Source organism: Onychomys torridus, chromosome 6 (assembly GCF_903995425.1).
Source record: "Onychomys torridus chromosome 6, mOncTor1.1, whole genome shotgun sequence".
Lineage (NCBI taxonomy): Eukaryota > Metazoa > Chordata > Mammalia > Rodentia > Cricetidae > Onychomys > Onychomys torridus.
Genome location: NC_050448.1, coordinates 133,899,682 through 133,926,664, shown reverse-complemented (window position 1 = coordinate 133,926,664; position 26,983 = coordinate 133,899,682). Strand labels below are relative to the sequence as shown.

At 38.5% G+C, this 26,983-nt stretch overlaps 1 protein-coding gene across 1 annotated transcript in view; it reads right to left on the bottom strand.

Annotated features, from left to right (window-relative positions):
- Nucleotides 1–26,983, bottom strand: part of Ankrd13c (ankyrin repeat domain 13C) — a 51,452-nt gene that overhangs the window by 8,798 nt on the left and 15,671 nt on the right. Inside the window, exons 3-9 of the mRNA XM_036189676.1 lie at nt 26,199–26,303; nt 21,958–22,043; nt 20,465–20,510; nt 17,900–17,966; nt 10,888–11,032; nt 5,955–6,086; nt 2,975–3,136 (exon numbers count right to left, since the gene is read on the bottom strand). Coding sequence (XP_036045569.1) covers nt 2,975–3,136; nt 5,955–6,086; nt 10,888–11,032; nt 17,900–17,966; nt 20,465–20,510; nt 21,958–22,043; nt 26,199–26,303 — 743 coding nt within the window. The remainder of the gene's footprint in view (nt 1–2,974; nt 3,137–5,954; nt 6,087–10,887; nt 11,033–17,899; nt 17,967–20,464; nt 20,511–21,957; nt 22,044–26,198; nt 26,304–26,983) is intronic.

Genomic DNA, 26,983 nt, shown 5'->3' with positions numbered 1-26,983 from the left:
AGAAAGCAGCTCTACAAACTCATGGAGACTTCAATCTTTTCAGTTTTATTTTTTGAGACGGGGGTCTCTCAATATAGCCCCACTTGTCCTAAAACTCACTCTGTAGACCAGGATAGCCTCCAACTCAGCATGCTTCTGCCTCCCAAGTGCTGAAATTAAAGGCATGCTCTACCACTGCCTAGCTTATAATAATGTTTTTAAAGTAAGGAGAATTACAGTGAAAAATATGAATCAATATATTTATTTCAACTATGGTAGGAAACAGGAAAAGGAGAGAGAATGCAAGGAATTACCTGTTAACTATCTTTAAGGTCAGATTTCAATGTCTGTTAAATATGAGTTTAGATCACTGTACGATGAGCCAGCAATAGAAAGTAAACTAGGAAGAAGCAGTGCAAACTGAAAACTGCTAGGGAGAAAAAATAAGGTGAATGATGGCCAAAATAACACTATGGCAGCCTGATCAGAGAAGGAAGGGAGTTTTGTTCTGAGTTCTTTTAAAGATAGGGTCTCAGGTAGCCCAAGCTGGCCTCTAGTTCACTATGTACCCAAGATCCTGAACTCTGGATCCTTCACCTTCCAAGAGCTGAGATTACAGGCATGTGCCACCTGGTCCACCTTTTTCCCCCTCTTTCTATAGGCGAGATAAGCAGACAAGGAGAATTGTGGGAAGAGGAAGGCTAAGCCAGGAGTCACCAGCCAGACACAGAGAAAGCAAGATGTCAAGGCAGAACTGAGATAAGGTACCAATCCACATGGCTAAACATAGATAAGAATTATGGGTTAATTTAAGTCTAAGAGCTAATAGCCAAGCAGTTACAAATAATTTAAGCCTCTGTGTGATTATTTTATAAAAAGTTACGGGACTGTAGGTGAGAGATTTGTCCCGACTGCCAGCCAGCTAGGGCATAGGAAAATTTCCAACTACATCTTTCTGTTATTAGTATGTCCCTAGTCAAAGGGATATATCCCACTAACTGGGATTGGTCAACTGTGGCTTGTTGCAGCAGCCTGCTACAGACTTTACAAATGCCTGGAAAAGCCACAGATCCATGTTACAAAGTAGCAGTGGATGTGCAGTAGAAAGACTGGCTTTGAACAGAGGATCCACCCTTTATGATAGCCTATAGAAAATAGGAGCTGCCACAAAGAAGCCAGATAATGGAAGAAGAGCTGATAGCTGGGATTAGCCAAAAGCTGTGATATAAACAAAGCCCCAAGTTCTAGACCCAGCAACACATACATATAAACATAAACAAAAATTCAAATAAAGTTTTATTTAACAATAGATTTATTTATAAATTCAATGTCATAATCATCAAAAGCCTAAAACTAAACTTAAATATTCACCAAGAATCACAAGGTTCATAACTGGGTTTGGTGTGCATAGCCACAAAGCTAAGGCAGGAGGGTCAGAAATCTGGAGCCTGCTTAGAAGAAACAGAAGATCCTGCCTCAAAAATAATAAAACAAAACTGTGTTTCTTCTGTCCCATGGTGATCTGTGATGAACAGCCTTAAGCAGACACTCCCAGTACCAGAAATTAAGTCAAAATGTGCCCTACCATGCCACAGCCAAAATAAGCCTATAGTTAGTTCATAAGAGTTTCCTTTAATTTCTGACTAAAGCTGAAAGCTTATGCACTTCATGCATATTATTCTGTTCCATTCTATAGCTACATCCAGTAAATCCTATTTTAATTTGTTTGAAAAATTACAGCTGCTGAAAATGTCATTTAAAGAACCCTTTAACAATTCAAATACATTAGAATACAATTCATGTAACTGTATGAAAATCAAGTTGTTTACATTTGAATAGGCATCAATAGTGTCTGTAGACTTAATGCCCATATTGTTTTTTATATACATTTATGCACTGATCAGAGCTAATGGTCAAACAGTCCATGAATTTCTTCTTTTTGATAATGTTCCATTTATTCATCCCCAATATTAGACAAATGGTATAATAATATTACTAATAGCCACCATCAGAACAAAATCCATTTTTAAATAAGGCCTGTCACACTAGTTCTAAGGAAATCTGGTCATTTTGCTCTCCTAGACTGTAGCCCTAGCACTCACACATATGTGTGCCTACAAACACAGTCACAGTCCTAAGACTGCTGTTTCACAGAGTAGCAATGACTGTTACTATGTGAGGTGTGCTTTGGTTGCTTTCAATCTGTTTTATTTAGATACTAGTTTAAAAACGAAAGTGGCCATGCTCTTCTGGACTAATTCCATTCTCTCTCAAGAATCCCTATTCTGAACCTTGAAAAATCTCCTGTACAGAGAGCAAGTTAACATCTGGAAATATTGATAGAGGAAATGGCTGGAAGAAAATAAAATTTAAGAACCTAGAAGAGATGTCTCAGTGGTCAGAAGAACTTGCTGCTCTTTCAGAGGAACCAAGTTTGGATCCCAGGACCCCCAGCAGGCAAATCACAACCACATGTAACTCCAGTCCCAGAAGATCTGACACACACTCCTTGCCTCTCTGGGCACTTGGCCTCACATGACGTGCACACATGCATACACAATAACATTTTAAAAAGAAAAAGAGCAATATCCAGTTCATTTTAGAAATTGGGTGGTAGGACAGTCCCCATTTTTTCATTTATCTTCTCACTTCCTACTTTCCTTTTCCCAATCCTTCCTGACCCCACAAAAATTGCACACAGTGTTTCAATAATCAGCATAGACTCAGGACACAGTTCCCCAGCTTACAAGCTAGAGATGACCTATGAAGTGCGTGAACCTTCAGCTAAAAAGGTCTAGGCAGCAGGTGGCACAATACGGAATAAAAATTAATACCAGGTTTCATGTTTACAAAATGACTTTAATCTATTGACTAATGAAACCTCAAAGACCTAGTACAGACTCAAAACATACCAAAGGTCTCCCCCTGCTCTTTCTATTCTTAATAAACAAAGACAATGAGGATTTACAGGTTGGCAGAGTTAATAGAAGCGCACCTCAAAGTTCTGCTCCGTCAGGCTCCCACCTTTGCTCAGGCTCTCCATGATGGCCTTATTCCGCAGAATGTCCTCCTCGCTGAGGTGTTCTCTTCTTTTCCTTGATTCTAGAACAAGTCCATTCACCAGATAAAAGTCTGCCAAAAAGTTTCCTACTCTTTCCTAAAACAAAATCAAATATTCCAAAATGACAGTTTAAAGGAAGGTTGATCTCAGATTCTTAAAAAGCGTTGAGATCATAAAGTTCTCCATAAACATGTACCATGTAGGTGAAAATATTCTGTTAATAAGTGAAATCATCAAATATTTTCAGAAGTTAGGTATACTATAATTCATTTCTAATCTACAAAGGGAAATTTAAAGTACAAAAGATGTATGCTAATTAACCTGCAAATTAGGCATCTAAACAGAAGCTCGATTGGTGTTCTTTACTACCTACTCCCAAGTAGCACAAAACAATCCAAGAACCTTATTAAACAATCAAATTTTAGTAACAAGGAGGGGTCAGGGGTAACACTGTTCCCATTTTATAGATAGAAAAGCAGAATTAAAATCCACAGTCCAAGCCACACTGGACCCTCTGATCCCTGACAAGATAAAACTTCAAGTTACTGCTACTCACTGCTTTAAAAAAAGAAAGAAAGAAAGAAATCGAGTAGCCTTGCTCACTAATACATGTAAATGTTTAAATTATAGATACAAGCACAGAAACTCAGGTGACCAAAAAGGCAGCAAAAAGAAAGCAGGCAGTTCTTTCCAGTGAAGTCTCAATTATCATCTGATGCTAACCCGCACCTCCAACACTCACACAGACCCTTATAAAACTACCTCCTTATTATGAACTTACTTGACTCAGCTTCCCATTTCCACCTGTGTCCAGGTTGACTACTCCACCTTGCTGTGCCCTGGCATTTCAAAACTATGTGTACAGCACATTTCCAGTGCTTTTGTACCTCCTTAAAGGTACCAGGAAGCCAAACATTTTGCACTTGTTTCTACCTACAAAATGGGAACCATGGCATACTGACTCCCTCCTTACCTGTCAAAGATTTAAGAAGGTCACCTAGCCGCTGTTCAAGAGCTTTTGCTGCTTAGTGGTAACACTAGGTGGACAGCAGTTTCAATTTTTATCTTCTCTTGAAGTGATCCATCTAATGCTGTCCAGAAGAACAGAGCACAGACAAGTAAGACTTCAAAGCAACAAATGCACTGCAATACTGGAACCACAGCCTGGAGTCCTAAGTGCCCATTGTTGCCAAATAGGCTTTGAGGGTTCAGGGGTAGACCTTATGTGTGTCTACGAGGTAATTAACAGGTGACCATAAAGAGCAGCATTTATCAAATATAAACTATTCTATCAACAAAAATCTCTAGTGTGTGCTGCTCATGACCCAGCCACTGCTGTATCATGCTATATCATTCTTGCTGCCTGTACTGTACACTGCAAAGGCATGTGGAAGATGAATGAATTCAGTAACAATGGAGGAAATGTGTGCCAACACTAAGGCTGCAGGAAAAAGTTGTAGCACACTTACTATGTAACATGCAAGCTGCTAACAGAAATAAGCAGCACTCATGTGAGTAATAGAGGCTCCCCCCACACCACCCCCACCACACTCATAAAACAGCCAGTTCCAAAGCCTTAGACACCACTGTATTAAAGGGTATCAGTACAAAACACTACACATTATTTACAGATACATATTTATGTATGAAAAATGCTAAAAAAGACTGCAGGAGTTCCAGGATTATAGACAGTGGTCACTGGAGTCTTCTGGCTTCCTATGTAAGGCTGTTTGGTATCTAATTTTGTGATGGTCAACATGCTGCTGTAGTGGTATTCTTAATACAGTTAACACTGAATTAACAGGCTCTGGAAAAACAGATTTCCCTCTGTAAACTGTGTGGGTTTCATTCAATCCCCTGAGAGTTAACAGAAAACACTAAGGATTCTAGAAGAAAAAGCAATTCTTCAAAGCTGCAACACAAAAACCCTGATATTCTAGCCACAGATTTCTGACTCCAGGTGGTACCAACTCTATCTCAATATCCAGCCTGCTATAACAGTTCAAACCTGCAAACTCCCAAAAGCATGCAAGCCAATCCCTTAAAGCAAGAAAGCGGCCCCCTATGCCCACCTCTCCTTTTTCTTCCATTTTCTGTCATATCTTATCTCATTCATCCCCAACACCCTTCACTGCTATCTCCTGTAACTGAGTTACAGTTTTAAGTAACTACAAGGTTTGTTTTTCCAATGTAAAAACACTTACTTATTATGTTCAATAAAATGTAATTGAAAAAAATTAAATCTTACTTGATGCAGCTCTTATTGTTAAATTTCTAGTTATTTATTTTATTAATTTATAAGTAATTATTCATTTATTAAAATTTTTCATTATCCATTTCATTCAAAATTATGACTCAGGCCAATTTCAAACCTGAATACCACTGGCTCAACATTTATATAGGCCATGCCAGGTGAAACATTCTTAGCATAATTTTAGTTAGTCTTATTTTGCCTCTTGCTGACAGATGTAATGAGAATTATAGAAACTTCCACTGAGATTTAAATTCACCATAGTTTTGTAAAGATGTAGGCTTAATATGAGCAGATATAAGACACAGGAGCTCTAAAGTAGGAGGAAAGGACCCAGCGAAGTAAATTCAAGTGTGCATCTCTCCACATGCCTCTTCTACACAAAGCACTAGAAAAAGAATGGAACCTTGTGCAAATTCCTCCATGTGAGGAAGGCAGACAACAAGAATTCAAATGAAGTACACTTTCTCTCTGGGATTTCCCAAAACATACACGCAAACTATGTAACTACAAATTCTAACTACCTATGTGAATTCAAAAAAAAGGAAAGATCAGCTAAAGGATAATTCCTGCATTTCCATCATTATTTTGGTGGGACACCACTTTTTTAAGTTAAAAAACAAACAAATAAACAAACAAAAAACCAACTATATTTTTACATACTGTTTTGTCTTCCCGAAAAAGCCATCCAGTTTGGGCACGTGTGAAAGAAATCGATTTGGTTGATAAAGTTGCAGAATAAATGTCACTGCTCATTAAAATATCAACTTCCTCTTCAGTTTCCATCTCTGACTCCTAGGTTGAGGGAAAAGTTAATGTAAGAATCTGGGTTTCCTTCAGAGATGTAACAAATTTCAAAAGACAAAAATATATAGGTTCTAAGTAATGTGAAGTGTTACTTAATCTAAAACTAGATGTTTACATTTCATATCTCCTCTCGTAACTCAGAATTACATCTAATTATGAATCTTTAAAAGCATAGCACATGAAATACAGCATTTTCACACTTATATAAATAAATATAATAAACTCATTGTTATTCATTATGGAGCTATATGGTCTGTAGAACAACTTTTCTTAAACTCCTTTAAGAATTAAATAAAAAGACCTGGGACAAAATCCTACACAAAGGTTTTATTTACTTTAAATGCAGATAAATTAGTCTTTAGTTATTGGTAATATAAGAAAAAAAAAATCCATCACTGTTATCTGAGTCTTTCTTTTTCAATAATTTCTAAGAAGAACAAGGGAGCTGGCTATGGTGAAGAGCGACTTTTATGCCGGCACTTGGGAGGCAGGAGGCAGGAAGATCACTGAGTTCAAGGCCTCCATAGTGAGTACCCAGCCAGTCAGAGTTAACATACTGGACAGTTTTCTATAGAAATATTTTGGTTAAAATAGGTTGAAAAGAACATGTAAATATTCCATTTCAAGTTTTTCAAGTCATCTTGGGTATTGAACACTGTAAATCCTTTTTTTGTGTGTATGTTCAGACAAGCTTCAGGAACAGAAATCTATAAATCAAGGACCCATCACTGAAAGAGATCTGCTGTTGATTATATTGTCTCAACAAGCATTTAGTGAGCAATCATAGCTTATGTTTGCATATTACAACAACTGTTATCCTCTCTTAGTATCTCCAAGAGTTTGATTCTGGGACTCCTCAGAGACAACAAAACATGAGATGCTCCAGTCTCTGGCACAAAATGGCATCATATCTGAACATAGTCTGCATGCATCCTCTAATGACGTTAACGCCATTACTTCAGACAGTATAAACACACTAGTTTGCAAAAAGGAGGGCCTAATGTATTCCTGTCGCCATTTGTAGTTAGATTTTTCTATCTGGCCCACAGTCAGGACAAATTTCTCTTATCCGCCAGTCCCATAGTCGCTCAGACCCAACCAAGAAAGCATATAGAGACTTACATTGTTTAGAAACTGTATGGCCATGGCAGGCTGTTTGTTATCTATTTTTTTTTTTTTTAAATTAACCCATTTTTGTTAGTCTATACGTTGTCATATGGCTTGTGGCTTACCAGTGTCTTTACATGTTGTTTTTCATGGCTGTGGTTGGTGGTGTCTCCCCTGTCTTTTATTTCCCAGAATTCTCTTTTCTCTTGTCCCGCCTATACTTCCTGCCTGGCCACTGGCCAATCAGAACTTTATTTACACAAGAGAAAAAAGGATTCTGAGAAATAAAAGGCTGGAGAGAGACACCACCAGCCGCCGCCATGAGAAACAACATGTAAAGACACTGATAAGCCACGAGCCATGTGACAAAATATAGACTAACAAAAATGGGTTAATTTAAGATAAAAAAAATAGATAACAAAAAGCCTGCCACGGCCATACAGTTTATAAACAATATAAGTCTCTATATGCTTTCTTGATTGGGTCTGAACGACTATGGGACTGGCGGATAAGAGAGATTTGTCCTAACTGGGCCAGGCAAAAAAACTCTAACTACAAAGAACAGTTGCTTAAAATCTAATTTCCCTGCATCTTCAGAATCATGAACATAGACACACACACACTACACCACACCACACACAAAATCATAAGCATTAGTGCTCTGGTGATCATAACACACCAGCTAACAACACATGCTCATATTGGGCTCATCTCTGGCTTCTCTTTTAGTACTGTGTGTGTGCCAAACAGACTACAGCTGCCACTTACACAAAGAGGTCAAATTATCTAATAAAGACTCTATAACAGGTACCAGCAGCCTGCAGCTCGCAAGCCAAATTCAGTTGTGGGCTTTCAACACTGAATTTCACTGAACATGGCTGTGCTCAAACTATGCATGGCTTACAATCTAGGAAGTGTTTGTAATGTTCTGTCCAGATAATTAGTATATCTAAAAAGTCTCAATATGTCCCAGACTTAAGAGTCTGCCCATCTATGGTGTAAATGCTGTGTTAGGTACCAGATGATAAAAGTAAAAGAACCTCATTGCTTTCAGTGAGATTAGCCAAATAGAAAGGGAGGTGAAGAGGTTGGGAATGGAGGTGGGACACATAAAGGGTTTTTTTTGTTTTGTTTTTGTTTTTTTAAAGAAATATACATCTCAGGCAGGCCTCAAACTTGCTAAGTAGCTAAGAATGACCTTTAACTCCTGATCTTCCTGCCTCAAACTAGCAAATGTTGGGATTACATGTGTTCTGTATCATACTGTTTTATGTGATCAAACCCAAGGCCTTATGCTGCTGGCCAAACACTTCTACCAACCAAACTACACCCCAGCAGCTGATCTGAGATATAGTAACAGCATGAATATAGGATCACTGGCTACTCTTTCAGAGGACTCAAGTTCAATTCTCAGCACCCACATGGCAGTTCACAGCCATCTGTAACTCTAGTTCCAGGGGATCCATACACTCATCTAGAATCTAAAAGAACCAGGGACACACATGGGTACGCAAACATATATGCAGGCAAAACAGCCATACATATAAAATAATAAAATAACTTTTTAAATTAAAACAAAAAAAGAACATAAATACAATGGTCACTTGGCATGGAAAAATTAACATTAAATAGGTGACCTTGGATATAAAGGATGCAAAAAGGGCCTTCAAGGTTCAGGAAATAGAAATATCACAAACAAAAAAGGAAGCCTCAAGTAACTTGACACATGTAGATACCTGTAAGTTTACTATGAGGTTATATAAACAGCAAGCCAGAAGAAACACTGGGAAGGCTGGGCAGTGGTGGCACACGCCTGTAATCCCAGCACTCGGGAGGCAGAGGCAGGTGGATCTCTGTAAGTTTGAGGCCAGCGTGGTCTAGAGAGCTAGTACAGTACAGGCTCCAAAGCTACAGGAGACTCTGTCTCGAAAAACCAAAAAAAAAAAAAAAAAAAAAGAAACACTGGGAAGTAAGTGGAAGTAAATGAAAGGAGTCAAAGCAGTTGCAATTTCACCCTTCCAGTGATGCAGAACTTTCAAAATGCCTGAATAAAATCATGACTTTATTTTCAAAGCTCAATGTGGAACAAATTAAAAGACAAAAAGGGAAGCAGGAAGACCACACATAAGGCTTTCATAGTACTTCCAAGGAGAGATATTGAAAATCTAAATTCTAGAAACAACAGGATGAGCATGAATGCTGACATAATGACATTAAGAAATGAGCAGGCATGTACTCCAATCAGAAATCATGGAGTGTGAGAAAAGATGTCAAAAATAACTTCTAGGTTTCTAAGGTAATGATATCATTCACCCAAAGAGAGAAAGCAGTTTTGAGGAAAACAATGAGTTAGGTGGTTGTTTTTACACAACGTATGTCTTAATTTATCTCTCTTATTTACCACACATCCCTAGTATCATCATCACCCCTCAAATGAGTAACTGTAAAATCTTCTCATAAAATTTCATTGCCTCCAAGTTCTCTCTAATTCATTTCAGACACTGGGTAATATTGGAGCTATCACCTATATCACCTGTAAGCTTCAATTCCTAATCTATGAAAAGATAGTAATTTGCATAGGTTACTTGCAGCATAAAAAGCTGTAAAGCACTTAAGATTATAACCCTAATATTAAGGGTCAGTAGACTATAGCGACTATTACTGCACACTGTCACGCACAGCACCTGGCAGCTCTCAGCAGCTATGGCATGTGGAATTGGGGGGGGGGGAGAATAGGCAATTCTGTGGGTGGGTAATGGGGAGAAAAATGTATAAAACAGTTTCACCAAAATTTGGTCAAATCAATACCTTATTTAAACATCTGTGACCCTCTGTTGCTGACTGCAGCTGATTGTGAGGTAAGTTCTCTGGCTTCAAGGCCTCAACAGTTTCTCATTCTCACTGTAGTCAGACCTTTTTCCCAAATGGCCTGTTGCTGACTTCACTCAACTGACTCATCTCCCTTTCTTCTTCCTTTTCTCCTGTAAATCTGCATTTCTTGATATGAATTAGGAAACTATTTTATTAGTGCACACACAACATTAACTATGAAGGTCCAATCCAAGACAGTGAGTGGAGAAGCAGCAATATGATGTGGGAATGACACAAAAAATAAAAGTACACATGAAAGAAAGAACTTTAAAATCATCACAGGACACTTAGGAGGCTGAGACAGGAGAAGCACTTGAGCTCTAGAGTCTTCCCCACCTCAAAGAAACAAACACAGAAACTACCTGGAGGGATCTAGTGACATGTGGTTGCTGAGAGACCTTGTTTACAGCAGGAAGGGGAACCAATGCAGTCATTTGGAATACAGCAGTAAACAAGGTAGTCAGAGGGAGAAGAGGCAGAGGTAAAGGGGACGGAGGTGGAAACCGAGGCTTGTGCTTGGACACTGTGCAGAAGTCAGTGACAGCAGCAGCTTAAGTGGTCAGATAGCACAGACTCAACATGAGAGCCAAGTGAAAACTAGAAGCCAAGGACACAGGCATAGGGGTCAATTGAATTCTCAGGTTGAAAACAGAGGACTAGGAGGAGGAAGGGTACAAGAAAGAAATAAAACCTTTGAGAATTAACCACATCAATTACACTTTATATTTTAAAGAAAGCAATTATACAGAATTTTTGCTAAATACATACACAATTTTAACCCTTTAGGGAAATATTAGTAATACATGCTCACCTCATGGTGTATTCGCTGATAAACTTTCTGTTCATTGTCTAATACTACAAAAGACTCAGAGGGTGCAGCATCCCCATTGAAGATGAAGCTTAGATCCCCTCGTTGGCACTTCATGTCAGTAAAGTCTATAAGAGTTGTGTCAAGCCTATAAAAGATGGGCAGTTAAAAATTGACAGAATTTGATAAAACTCTATTAATAATTATATAAGCTTTGTGCCTCCTAAACTCAAACTAAGATGTTAATACCATAGCCCAACTTAGAATTCATAGATAAAAGCTAAATTTAAAATGTTACTTAAATATTATTTGAATACATACTCTATCTGTATTTCCCTTTTCTGAGCACTTAGTTAACCAAGCAAAAAAGAAAAAGGTCCCCATGGCGGTACTATCCCCCACCTGTACCAGTTTTCTCATTCCCTGTGCTGCACCTCCATAAGGAAGGCAGATAGGGAAAAGAAACCTCTTCAAGATCACATCACTTGCTCAACATACTACTCTAGGTGGGTACAGCAGTATGAAGGCCACTCTTGAGCGGAGAACACCATTCTGATTTATAACTGTATCTTACACCTAATCTCCTAGGTAAACCTCAGTCTGCCTTTCAGACTTACCAATCATGTCTACCTACGGCAAAACTTCAGGGCCTTTCTTTCTGTTGAGCTTCCTAGATTCAGCCAACCACTGTCTTTTTAAACAATATTTCCACAGTCTGAAATCCTTGTGGATTGTTAAGGACCAGTTCCAGTTATCAACCAGACATAATCTAGAAATCACCTGGGAAGAACTGTCTAAATCAGGTTGGCCTGTAGGAATGTTAATGGGGAACTGCCTTGATTGCTTTAATAGATGTGAGAAGACCCATCCTGAAAGCGGGTGGCACCATTCTCTGGTATTAGGCCCTCAATTGTCTTTGAGTACAGAACATAGCTGAATTCTAAGCACAAATGCACATACTTCTCTCTGCCCTTGACTACAGATGTGCTTTGGCTGGCTGTTTCAGCCTCCTGCCACTGGGACTTCCCTGCAATGATGGACTGTTCCCTGCAATTGTAACTAAAATAAACTCTTTCCATCCTAAGTTGTTTTCATCAGGGTATTTTTTTTCTTAATAAAGTTTTATCTATCTATCTATCTATCTATCTATCTATCTATCTATCGATGTACTTACTGTGGTATTCTGCCTGTGTTTTTTTCTTAATAAAGACTTGTTTGTTTATTATGGTGTTCTGCCTGCATGCCAGACAGAAGGCGGCACCAGATCTTATTACAGATGGTTGTGAGCTACCATGTGGGTTGCTGGGAATTAAACTCAGGACCTCTGGAAGAATAGCCAGTGCACTTAACCACTGAGCCGTCTCAACAGACCATATTTTTATTATTTTAAGTTATGTGTGTGTCTGTGTGTGGGTATGTGCACATGAGTACAGGCATTCAGGGACCGAGGGTGTTGGATACTCTAGGAGCTAAAGTTATACATGATTATGAGCCACCTGATATGGTGCTGAACTCTTTTGGTCTTCTGAAAAAGCAGTATGTGTATTTAAACCCAAAGCCATCAATCCAGCCCCAGCCAAGATATTCTTACCACAGCAACAGAAATTAAGCTGGGACAGAAATCAAATTCTACCACACAATTATAGACCTGCACATCTGCAAGTTTACTGATTCTATCAGTGACCTGAACCTGCTATGGTCTGGCTGAATGGCATAGTCTCAGACATTCTATAGATGACTACTTAGGAAATACTGGAATTAAAGAGTTTACCACCACCCGTGAAGTGCAAGGTTTATATTATAGGTTACTAGTTCAGGATCACTTACCCGCTGCTCAACAGTCTTTAATCTAAGAAACTCCTTGGCACAGCTATCAAGAGAGGGTCACCACACTCTCAGAAAGTCATTGTGAGAAAGCTATGTGAATTGCTAATGCAACTATAAAAATTAATTATTTTGTTCACTTGTCAGGTTTTATTACAAAGCAAAATGGACTGGCTTTCTTGATTTCCAAACAGGGAAAAAGCTCAACTATGAAGCCAAGTTCACATGCTATATCAACAGTAAATAGGGCTATATATAATTTAAAATCAAAACTAGTAACTTTTAAGGGTGAAGATTATACTATTAACAATTTCACAAGAACAACAGGGACTAAAGCAAAGCAGCAAGTATGGTCTACACACACATGGCATACACACACCACAAAAAAGTATGGGGGGTGGGCGGAGGTGGGGGGGCGAGGAGGGTGGAAAGATGGCTCCGTGGTTAAGAGCAATGGCTGCTCTTGAAGAGAAGTGGGGTTTAATTTTTTGGCACCCACATGGCAGCTAGCAACCATCTGCAGCTCTAGTTTGAGGGATGGGCACCTTCTTCTGTCCTCATTGGGTAACAGGCACACAAATGCTGCACAGACACCTAACACGGGCACAATATCCACATACATAATCTTTTTTTTCCTTAATTTTAATTAAGCCAGGTGTGGTGGCACACACCTTTAATCCCAGCATTTGGGAAGCAGAGATATCTCTGAGTTTGAAGCTTCTGGTCTACAGAGTGAATAACAGGACTGCCAGGGTTACACAGAGAAACTCTGTCTTGAAAAAAACAAAACAAACAAAAAAAAAACTTTATTAATTAAAAAAAAAGTATGATCCCCATGTGGATGGCACACAGTATAAAAAATTGAGTGTAATCCCTATGTGTACAGTACACATACCATAAAGTGAATAAAGTCCCCATGTACATGGTACATATACACCATCAAGAAGCAAGTATGATCACCACATGCACACACACACACACACACACCATAAGGAAATGAGTGCGGTCCCCTTGTGTATAACACACACACACCATAAAGAAGTGAGCACAGTGCTGGGCAATGGTGGCACATACAGGAGGATCTCTGCATTAAGGCCAAGGCCAGTCTTCTGGTCTAAAGAACGAGCTCCAGGGTAGCCAGGGACACACAGAAACCTTGTCTCAAAAAAACCAAAAAAAAAAAAAAAAAAAAAAACCACAATCCCTACATGCCACACGTTATTTACACATATACCATAAGGAAGTGAGCATGGCTGAGACACACACACACACACACACACACACACACACACACACACACACCCTTGACTACAGCATGAAGTCAAGAAGCCCTAAGGGCTCTTGACCTCTTACAGGGCAAAGCCTTTGCTGCTGACACTTGGTCTGTTCCCAAGTGCTCTGCCACCTAAACTGCTCAACAAGACCTGTCACTGTGTGCACACATGGCCCAAAAGTCGGTAGTCATGTCAGAGGTTCACCTAATAATACCAAAAAGAGAATCTTATATCCAAGTACACTGTTACACTATTAGGCTCTAAGTTTCAGCCACTTAAGAATTCTAGACTCGCCGGGCAGTGGTGGCGCACGCCTTTAATCCAAACACTCAGGAGGCAGAGCCAGGCGGATCTCTGTGAGTTCGAGGCCAGCCTGGTCTACCAAGTGAGTTCCAGGAAAGGCACAAAGCTACACAGAGAAACCCTGTCTCAAAAAAAAAAAAAAATCTAGACTCTACATAAAAGAACAGATACCACAAAAAAGTCCTGTTTCTATCCCTACCATCTTGAGAATTATAGTGGGTTTCCAGGACAGGAATGAAAAAGGAGAAATGTACATAGAAAGAGGGAAAAAGACAAAGACATGGGGACACTTGCCATCTCAGCAGGACCCAGTTATGTGGTGATGTATTCCCGAATACATCGTGCACCCTAATAAATTTATCTGGGGTCAGAGAACAGAACAGCCACTAGACAGACATAGAGGCCAGAAAATGGTGGCACTCACACCTTTAATCCTATTACTTGGGAGGCAGAGATCCGTCCGGATCTCTGTGAGTTTAAAGCCACACTAGAAACAGCCAGGCATGGTGACTCATGCCTTTAATACCAGGAAGTGAGCCTTTAATCCCAGGGAGTGATGGCAGAAAGCAGAAAGGTATATAAGGCATGAAAACTAGGAACTAGGTCTAGTTAATCTTTTAGGCTTTTGAGCAGCAGTTCAGCTGAGATCTATTCTGGATGAGGACTCAGAGGCTTCCAGTCTGAGAAAACAGGATCAGCTGAGGAATTGGCAAGGTGAGGTGGCTGTGGCTGGTTCTGCTTCTCTGATCTTCCAGCATTGACTCCAATACCTGGCTTCAGGTTTGTTTTTATTAATAAGAACTTTTGAGATTCATGCTACACAGCTACTTGGGAGCTGAGGAACAATGGTCACAAATGCAAAGCTTAAGGTACATTAGATAGAGCAATATCTACCAAGAGTCAAAAACTCTCTAGTTACATTAAACTCATGTTGTCAACTTCAATTCCCTATGTGTTTCCATAATTTTAACTTGGAAGGGAATGTGTGTATTACATCTCCTAAATGCTCCTGACATAGCAGTGGACTCTGCATACAGCTCATGATAAAGCAGGTGGTCATAGTGACATACTCATGTCTAACAACTCACTAGTCCTTGGCTTAAAGCCTATGACCTAAAAATTGTCTTAACCTGGGCCAGCTGAACCCTCCTTAAGCAACATGGAGGTCCCTAACTCCCACTGGGTGCCCAGGTTGCTTACTATACTGCCCAAAATTCAAGTGATCCTATCCTGGCCTCCCAAGTAGCTGTGACTACAGCAAAAACACCACTGTGCCTAATGGGCCTAAACATTTAAATTTTGCTATGTAATTAGACAAGAAGAAAAGAGGAGCTTTATACAAATACAAAAATTTGAATACAAAGTATTCTGATGAAAGCCTAAAAAATGCTTCATGCCACCGACATGCAATATAAGCCTTCACTTAATATAGCAAAGACACTGCAACAAGGCAAAGTTTGTAATGACTATCTCAATAAGTTGTCAAGGGTATTTCCTTTGTGTCTGTCTGTCTCTCTGCCCCACCACCCCATTATACAGTTCAGGATGGCCTCAAACACCTGACCCTCCTCTCTCAACTCCCCAGGTACTAGGATTATAAAGGTGCAACATCATGGCCATCTTAGATAACATCTTAATTATCAATCAATATTATTAGTAAAAATGTTAATACTTTTTAAAATTTTTACTTTATGTGTATGTATGTGCAACATATGCATTCAGTGCCTGAGGAGGTCAGAAGAGGACACTGGATCCCCAAGAACTAAAGTTACAAATGGTTTTGAGTTGCTATGTGGGTGTGCAGAACCAAACCCAAGTCCTCTGAATTGCTGAACTACCTCTCCACCCCACTTCCTCTTGAGTCAAGGTTTTTTTTCTAACTAGGTGGTCCAAGCTACCCTGAAAAGCAATACATAACCCAAGCTAACCTCCAATTCATGATGCTCCTATGCATCTCCCAAATGCTGGGATTACAAGCACATATGTATCATTATGACTGGCTTTATTACAGCAATTAATCTAGTGATGTTGCTCACTCTCTCTTTTGTCTACTACTTACTCCTCTTTGACCTTATTTCCAGCAATTACTTAGCTGACACAAAATAAATATAAATTCTACAGATTCCTCTGTTAATATATTTTGTAACTCAGCTTCCTCTGGAGTGATGCTTAAAAGGGCTGTCTTAAGACATTAAAAATAAAATTTATTAGAAACTAATTTCTTCTTTTTTAAATAAAATCTTATAATCTAGCGAAAAACCTTTGCCCCACCCCACCCCCAATCTAGCCTCTGCACTATTCTGTGTCATTTCTTTTTCAGCCTGGGGCTAGAGGAAGTTCCACGCCTGGGGCTTCCCTGAATTTCTTGCTCTCATCCTTCACCTTCTGCCACAATCCTCCTGTCAGACTCTGGTCTCATGTCCCAAGTGAGCATCTTCACAGTTTACTTGGTAATGTGTATCCCATTACTACCATTTTTGTCCCCCTCCCCAGTGTTAGTGATCAAATTCAGGACTTCACACCCAGGGAAAATGTTCAGCCCTCACATCATTTACTGTAAAAAGTCACACTTAAATGTGAAACAATTTTTAAAATAGCTGTTTCTGAATAAACAAGAATCAAATACAACTAAAACATAAAATGATCATTTAAAAATTATTCAATTTCTCAGAGCTTTCTCATCTACAATGAAAAGTGTATATAAAAACAAATCCCTCAAAACATTTTTAATTCTAAACACCGAAATTAATAATCTGGAGATATATAGAGATAGATATGCAAGGCTATCTACATATACACTTAGTACATATATTTATGACCATGTACATACAGATATGCAAATTAAAATATTTATTAGTATTAATTTGTAAATATACAATTAAAAAGTTTGCTACATTAGTAAGCTAAAAATATAAGTAATGACAAAAGTAAAATTTTAGAACTAGTAAAATACATTTACTTCTCATAGACTTATTATCAATCACAGTTATAAAAGGAAAAGAACAGAAGAAAATTAAAATGATCCTTAGCAGCTGAGCAGTGGTGGCACATGCCTTTAATCCCAATTTTCAGGATGCAGGGGCAGGTGGATCTCTAAGTTTGAGGCCAGCCTGGTGTACAGAGCTAGTTCTGGGACAGCCAGGGCTACACAAAGAAACCCTGTTTTGAAAAACAAAACGAAAACAAAAACAAAAAAATCATCCTTAACATGTCTGAAAGGGAAAGAAGACTGAAGACACAAGCAGAGAATAGGTGGATACATGAACAGCACAGACAGAAAAGCAGGGAAATGAAGGGTGTGGAACATACAGAGAAAAAGGCAAGGTGTGGGACAGGTCCTCCTTAGGTGTCCTTATTCCTAAACAAATCCAAGACTAGGGGAACATTGCAGCATGGCCTTCCCTGATGAGTGTGCTTGGATGACAAGCTCATATTAGCTTCAGGAGGATTTTGATGATTTTGGTTCCTTATCTGCAATAGATCTTACATGAGTAAAGTATCTGAACATGTTACAGTATTTTAACTTTCTAAACACAAGTAAACTATGACTATCAGAAAAGTTTCCTCTAGAATTTAACTTTCTTTTACTCAGAACACAAAGCACATCGCCTCACCTGATGTTGATACCTTGCTTGTATATTTTACAGGCATCAGAAGGCAGAATTCGGGAAAGCAAAGGCACTGTAATTTTAGAAGCAAAAGGTTAAAAAGTAAAGTCTAAGACATTTGCAAATTTAAAAAAAAAAAAAAGCACATTAAACATTTTACTAATTCACCAAATGTTGATGATTGCCTTTAAGTTACTACCTCCCCCTCAGAAATTGCTCAACTGTAGTGTCAACGTACTTTACTAGGCATGCCCTTAACCCCCAGAACTAATTCCATTCTCTTCAGCCTGCTGTATGATACTATGGATGACAAAAACTACCCTGAGGTCACTAAATGTTCCTTAATAGTAAACAGGCGATCCTGGGTCTTATCTAATAGATCCCTTAAATATTATTTGGAAAAATAGCAGAAAAGTAACATAACAAGAGTCATCTTTGAAATGCAGCCGCTGAATTTAAGCTTGAATCCCAAATACGTACTCTTATTACTTAGGCTTACTGTGCCTCAGTTTCAAAGTCACAGAGAAACCATACTATTTACCCACCAACGTCTATCCTCCTAGGTGTGCATGTAGGATACATGTGACATGTAGAGGTCAAAGGTTGACGACATCTTGTTCTGTTGAACTCCACCTTATGTTTTTGAGACAGGGTTTCTCACTGACGAACAAGCAGCTCATCAATTTGGCTAGAATGGCAAGTCTCTGGACCCTCCTGCCTCTACCTCTCTGCATGGCATTACATTCATGCATCGTTGCATCCAGCATTTTACATGGGTGCAGGATTAGAACTCAGGTCCTAACACTTAAATAGCAAGCATTTTACTAGCTTAGCATCTCCCCAGCCCCTAAATTGTACAGAGTGATGAGCTGAGGTGAGTGTGCACATCCAACACATTCTGAAAGTGTAACTTGCATTAAAGGATATCAATGTCAGAATGTAATTCTTCAAATTATGTTTATCAATCTTCCATGGCCTCCAAACTGTAAAATGTCTATTTTTTTCTACTACTGCTGAATAGTTTTTAGTAAGAACTAGAATGACCTATTTATAGACAGTATATAACAAAATGTATTAGATATTATAGAATATGAATATAGTATAAGAACAAAACACATAAATATTATTTAACTTCCAAACTACATACAATTACATAAAATGGGATACAGTTCATAGTTTTGTCACTAGATTTCATATATAGGGATTCAATAATCATTTTAGGGACCACTAATCATTCAAAAAATTCAGATGCTGGTAAAAATGTTTATTATATTAAATTTTATTAAATTTTTAATAAAAATAAAATTAAGCCAGGTGGTGGTGACATATGCCTTTAATCCAAGCACTCAGAAAGCAGAGACAAGCCGGGCGGTGGTGGCACATGCCTGTAATCCCAGCACTTAGGAGGCAGAGGCAGGTAGATCTCTGTGAGTTCAAGGCCAGCCTGGTCTACAAAGCGAGTTCCAGGACAGACAGGCTCCAAAGCTACAGAGAAACCCTGTCTCAAAAAAAAAAAAAAAAAGGAAAAAAAAAAAAAAAAGGCAGAGACAAACAGAACTATGTGAGTTCGAGGCCAGTCTACTTTACAAAGCAAGTTCCAGGGCAACCAGGGGTATTATACAGAGAAACCCTGTCTTGAAAACAAAGAATAAAGAAAATTTAGTCTTTCAGTTAGCTTTTAAAAATGTAGATTATTAATAGGTAACTCTGTTTTGGGACATTTTCTCTGAACAGATTCATGTTTGATAAAAGAAGAAAAGCTCCCATTGCTATGATAAATTAATAAATGGGTGCAAAATAACAAGGTCAAAATTAAAACCTTTCATAAATAACAAGCTCTATGTTAAAACAGTGGCTAGAAAGTACTTAAGGGGTAAAATGACTGAAAGAGGATAAACTGCAAAGAATTTTAAGCAAATTCTCTAAAATTTAAGAACTATACTTCAAACTTAAATTGAGTATTCTAATAATCTAATAATTTTACATTTTTTGAGGTTCTTTACATTAATTAATTATTTTTTAAGATTTTATTTTATCTTTTATTTTATGTACACCATGTACATGCAGTATCCACAGAGACCAGAAGAGGGCATTGGACCCTCTGAACTGGAGTTACAGGCAGTTTGAGCTGCCTGCTGTGGGTGCTAGGAACTCAACCTGGGTCCTCCTGAAGAGCAGCCAAGGTTCCTAACCACTGAGTCCCAGTATTGTTTTTTAAAAAGGGTCAGGCTATAGTACTGTATGTAACCCAGTGTAGCCTGACTTAGCATGGCTTTAAACCTGTGGTGACACTTCTGCCTCAGCCTTCCTAGTACTGGGATTGCAGATGTAAGATGTACGACTAAATTGCTATATCTTCAAGCTTGTTTTTGTTACAAAAATTATTTTAAGGTAATTTTTCATCTTAAAGACTAGAATTTTGAGAGCTGCTTCTCTAGCTAGAAATGGAATTATTATTAATGGGTTTTACAATGATTATGCTGAACACAATGAACATAAATTTTCTCTAAATAAGTATCAAATGTGTCACTCTATAATTTCATATTTTGTAACAAAACAGCACACTCTTACCCCAGCTTTGAAAATCCCAGTGAAGTTCTAGGTAAAAGTCACCTAGCTGAGAAATAAAGTATGAGAAATTATTAAATTTGCTTTAGTTTAGTTACAAGCTCTGATACTTACCATTTTGCCCCACCACCACCAAAAATACCTGACATCATTTAAAATCTAAAGAGTAGAGGAGAAATAAGAAATTGTTTTTATATTTTTTATGTTTAGATTTTGAAAAGAACAAAACTAGCCAGGCAGTAGTGGTGCATGCCTTTAATCCCAGCACTCTGGAGGCAGAGGCAGGAGTTCTCTGTGAGTTCAAGACCAGCCTAGTCCACAGAGTGAGTTCCAGGACAGCCAGGTCTACACAGTAAAACTGTGTATGGAAAAATCAAAACAAACAACAAAAACAAAAAAAGAAAGACTAAAACTGTCAAAACACCTTCTTAGAACAGCCTCAGAAAGATGTGGCTACCAACCATGATACCATGATACACCTCTGCTGTGGGATGGTCTTTCTGTATGCTGTGAATATGTGTTGCTACCACTGGTTAATAAAGAAGCTACTTTGGCCTATGGCAAGACAGATTATAGCTAGGTGGGAAATCCAAGCAGAGACACAGGAAGAAGAAAGGCAGAGTCAGGACAGACACCATCCAGCCACCCAAGGAACAAGATACCATCAGACTATTAATGCCGCGGACATGAGACAGAATATAGATGAAGAGCTGGGTGGCAGTGGTGCATGCCTTTAATCCCAGCACTCTAGAGGCAGAGCCAGATGGATCTCTGAGTTCAAGGCCAGCCTGGTCTACAGAATGAGATCCAGGACAGGCACCAACACTATACAGAGAAACTCTGTCTCGAAGAGCAAAAATAAATAAATAAATAATGAAATAAAAAGATTGAAATATATATATGTAGATGAACAGAAATGGGTTAATTTAAGATCAGTGAGCTAGTCAGTAATAAGCCTGGGCCATAGACCAAACAGCTTATAATTAATATTAAACCTCTGACTGGTTATTTGGGTACTGTCAGGTGGGAAAGATTTATCCGGCTACACACCTCTTCTAGAGCACTTGACTAGTTATTAAATATAGTAATATCTTCCCAATTCAACGAAAATATGTTTCTAATGTTTCTACCAATAACACACCCACACTTTATAACCCCAGAATTTTATTTTAATTACTTAATTTAAAAGTGACCTTCACCATGTATTGATCCCTAACTGGTGAGAATTTAACCACATTTTAAAAGATTGCTTAAATGGTTGGAGAAAGACTCAGAGGTTAAGAGCACCTGCTGCTCCTGCAAAGCACAAAGTTCAGTCCTCAGCACCCATGTTGGGCAGCTCACAACTGCCTGTAACTCCAATTCCAATCCTCTCTTGCCTCCTTGGGCACTCTACCTATCTACACACACTCTACACACATGCAAGCACACACACTCTTAAATGCTTTCTAAATATATACTTATAATTACTGCTAAAGTAAAGAAGCCCAGCTTACCTCTTTCAGGGCTTTTAATAACCGAGGTCGTTTTTCTCCAACACTCTCCCTGGATTGCTGCTTGAGTTTCCTTAGAAGAGCTGTGACTGAGGTTTAAAGAAAACAATTGATTAGTATTTTTCTCTATTTTTTCCATAACTGTTAATTTTCTACAGTGAATGGCACTGCTTTTTAAATGCTTTAAAATTTGCATTATATTATTGGGAGTGTGTGTGGATATATAATGTATGAATGCATTGTGTATAATGTGTGGTATGTATGGATGCAAAATGTGTATGCAAAAGTCATAGGCAATTCTATGAACTCAGTTCTCTCCTTTCACCTTTATGTGGGTTCTGTGTGTTGAACTCAGATTATCAAGCTTGAATTATTAGGTGGCAAGTGCCTTTACACACTAAGACATCCTGCTAGCCCTTGTCTCTTTTCTTTCTTCTTTTTTAAAAAAGAAATAAAAGTTGTGAAATTTTGAAAACTCAGGGTAGTAATAAATCAAAATCTCCAATATTAAAACTTGTTATAAGATTTTCTTATTTATGTATATATGAATGAGAGTGTGTGTGTGTGTGTGTGTGTGTGTGTGTGTGTGTGTGTGTGTATGTCTATGTGTGCCATGTGGGTGCACAGAAAAGGCCAGAAGAGTGTTGGATCCCCTAGCACTGGAGTAACAGGCATCTGTATCACAAGAAAATCCTCCTCTCTTAAAAATAAAAATAAAAAAGTAAAGCCTAAATGAAGAAGACTGCCAGGTCTAGGTATACAGCCAATCAGCAGACTCTGGTGTGCCCAAAAAATTAGACAGTGCCCAACAGAATACTCAAAAATACCATAAAATCAGTTATTCCATGACATAAACCTGCACAAACTATAAGCAAGCCCTACAAAGACAACCAGAGACCAAGACAATAAGCCATAGCTGTCCGCATCAGGAAAAACTGGGAACTCTGGGAAAGAGGTTAAGATGAATTATATCCATCTTAAGTTATATCCATTTTCCCCAGACCATCACTGCCAACCAGGTAAACACTTTAAGTTAGAAAACCATTATAACCTTGAAATCTTAAAGTGAAATTAAATAGTCCCTGATAATGCTAATAGTAGTTTAGCATTATCTGATTTCTCTTCCTGTTCCTTTTTTTTATTTTTTGGAGACCCGGTCTTCCGTAGCCTGGGCTGTCCTAGATAGAACTCACTATGTAAGAGGATGGCCTTAACTTCTGATTCTCAGGCCTCCACTTCCCCAGTGCTTAAAAGTGGTGATATATTGTGTGCCCAAATAAACTTTGCCTGAAGATCAGAGAGCAGAATAAGCGACTAGATTAAACATAGAGGCTAGGCAATGGTGGCATACACCTTTAATCCTAGCACTCAGGAGGCAGAGAGATCTGTCTGGATCTCTGTGGTTCAAAGCTACCCTGGACTGCATGAGATTGTCTAGGAGAGAAAACAGCCAGGCAGTGGTGGCACACACCTTTAATCCCAATACTGGAAAGCACACATGACTTTAATCCAAAGGAAGTGATAGCTGAACAGAGAAAGGTATATAAGGTATGAGGAGATAGGAACTAAAGGCTTTTCAGCAGAAACATCCCTTTCAACTAGAGGCTCTTTCAGGCTGAGGAGTTGGTAAAGTAAGAGGTGGTGGCTGTGGATTGTTCCTTTGTCTCTGATCTTTCAGCATTTACCTCAATATCTGGCCATAGGTTTTTTATTAAAGACCATTTAACATTTGAGTATAACTCAAATGCCCAGTTTTATGCAGTGCTGGAAATCAAACTCAGGGCTTCATGAATATTATATTTTCTATCAATTGAGCTACATTCCTAGCACTGACTGCTTATTCTACAGCACAAAAAAATTAGCAAAATTAGCAAAAATTAAATTAAAGACAAGTAGATCACAAAACTTCTGCTAATAATTTATAATAAAATTTTTGATTTATCCAAAAAAAATGTAAGTATCTATGCCATAGAAAACTTCAAGGCAATGCATCCAAATAAGTTTTTTTGTATTGTTTTGTAATTTTTTTTTATTCATTTTACATACCAAACACAGATCCCCCTCTCACTCCTCCTCCTGCTCTCCCCCCCCCCCACACCCCCCTTTTTTTGGTTTTTCATGACAGAGTTTCTCTGAGTAAACCACTTCTGCCTTTAAAGTGCACAAATTCCTGGAGTGCCTCTACTTTCCAAGTGCTGGGATTATTAGGAGTTAAATATTTATTTTATGTGATAGGTTGTAGTGAAATATAAAACTAAATACAGAGATGTCCTGAAATGTAAGAAATATTTCCTGGCTCTCCTCATAGATGATAAACTCAAAATGACTTCTACTGTGAATAAAAGATCCTTGGAAGTCCCTCAAAATGACTTCTACTGTGAATAAAAGATCCTTGGAAGTCCCGAAGTCCTCACTAGTTTCCCTTAACTCTAATACCTGGTTAGAAAAATCAAAGAAAGGCCTTCAGACAAGCTACTACTCCATTCTCAGTCTCTTAAATATGCATATTTTACCTTTTCCCTGAAATAATTCTATGATGAGGCCCATTTCTTGATCTCATAGGGATTTCTGATTTTGTCCAAAGGACAACTATCAATGTATAACAAAAAAGCACACATGCCAATAGCTGTGTACCATAGAATTAACATCACATATTACATTTTATAGTCAAATATAGCCTCATCATTCAAAATTGTCCAAGAAATTTAGGCAATTCACATGTATAATGTGTGGATTACACGCAGAAATGAATCCTAAGAAACTCTCCAGAAAAATCCAAAACTTAGCACAGAAGACTGAGTCCACACAGCAGCCTCAAAGTACTCAATGCTAGACAATTCTTCAATAAATATGATTTTTCTACAAAGCTGTTTTTAGTTGATTTTCCCACCTGAACTATGAAATAAATAATAGTACCAGTCATCCAGATTAAATCCAGATAATTGCTTCCAGCCATCCAGATTAAAGCCTGTAAATTTATATATTTGCAAAAAATGAGATCTATCTATCAGGCATGATGGTTGTTGTGTAACAGTTTCTTTGGAGATTAAAACATTCTATCCTGTAGGAAACTCCTTAAGCAGGAAGGTAAACAATTCAGAATAGCTTCAAGAATTCACTGTCAGAGTAAGTAATAAAAGCTGAAAGTTCCTCTGAGCTAAGCCAAGCTGCAAAGAAGACTCTCAGACAAGCAAAGCTGCAAAGATGACTCTTTCAGACCAGAACAGCTGTGTCTGGAAGCAGCAGAAACCATCTGAGCTGCCTGAAAGAGGTTTAGAACAATTGAGACACCTGGAAATGACACTCTCCAACTGCTGATAGCCTACAGACTATGCACTGTGCTCCAAGTTCCAAGCTTTGCGATGCAGCTGTCTTTGGGTCATTTCTGCTCCTTAAGTAACCCCTCACCCATATTCCTGTAAATAGTAACAATAAAACTCACTGGTTCACCAAGTTGGACTTTAGTGGTATTTGTACCTAAGGAAAAAATAGAAAACCAAATTGTGTGCTAAGGAGCTTCGGGAAGGCTTTAATGCCTGAGCAACAGTTCAGAGAAGACACCCATGTAGAAAAATGCAAGTGAAGACAATTAAGCCTGACCTAGGGGTGGGTAATTATCTCCCCAGAAAAAGGTTGTATCAGGAGTGGAGATGGTTTACCCAGTCAAGAATGCCCCCCAAAAGCCAGATGGTGAATGGGGAAACTATCCCCCATTCTGTGCCAATCCAGGACCACTCCAAACAAGGGAGCCAGCAGGTGCAGAAGGGGAAAGCATTCACCTTTAGCCCTGAGTAGGTCTGAGCAGATTAAGTCAGGCCCTGAGTTCATCAGGTGTGAAGAAATGTAGGAAAGCACCATGAAAGAACTCCAGGATATGGAAACATAATGGCTTAGAGACTAAACCAAGAGACAGCACAGTTCCTAGCTTCCAGGAAGGTCTACATCCACTGAACGTAGGTAACTGCTGTTAGCCACTTCAATTAGTAAGCCAATAATTAAGCAGAAATAATAATTTGCCAGAAAGACAATCGATCTTGACTTCAAAAAATAAAACAGCCCTAGCTAGCACCAAAAACATGGAATGCTTCAAAGAGGAAATGAGCAGGCTTTCTTTCCCACATGACTCAATTCTTCCTGCTACTCAATGTTGAGTTCCAGAGTCATGGATAATTCACGTGTAAGTTTGCAGATCCACATAAAAACTATCTCAACACATCAATTTGCATTTTTAAAGTACTGCTTACTCATCTGTCTGTCTCCATAGCTGATGGCTTCCGCCAGAGGGCTCCATCCCTGAGCATTTTTCACCTTTACCGGGGCATTGTGAGCCAACAGTAAATGCGCACATTCTGCAACATAAAATTAGTAATAGTTATCAGACATGCAATTTTTAGAATCTTTAACTGTGAGTGTTATGCAAAAGTTCAAGAAGCCAGGTTACTACATATGTGAAATAATTCTGGTTATGTATAATTAAGTAACTTATAAACTCCTATGTGTATAACCAGGTTGTATCAGTTCCCCAGATTCAAAGATACCCAACATATCTAAAAATAAATTGAATTCTCTCTAAAAATAAAGTGTTGTTTCCTGTCTCCAACGAATATTTGAAGCATGTTTCCAAAAACTAAAAGATAACTTATGAAACTCAAGAGTAATTTATATAAATATCTACAATTCAGCTGAGCATGATGGCACATGCTTTTAATCTAGCACTTGGGAGGCAGAGGCAGGTGGATTTCTGAGAGTTGTTTAGAGGCTAGTCTGGTCTGCTCATTGAGTTCCAGACCAGCCAGGGATACATGGTAAAATCCTGTCTCAAAAACAAACAAGAAAATATCTACAACCCCAAAAAGACCCAAAGGAGAATTTACATATCTGTCATGTTAATGAAATGCTAATTATTTATTTCAGGAAGGAAAAAAATAGTGCTTTCAAAAGAAACCACACTGAGCTGGAGAGATGGCTCAGATGTTAAGACCACACTGGCTGCTCCTCCAGAGGTACTGAGTTCAATTCCCAGCAACCA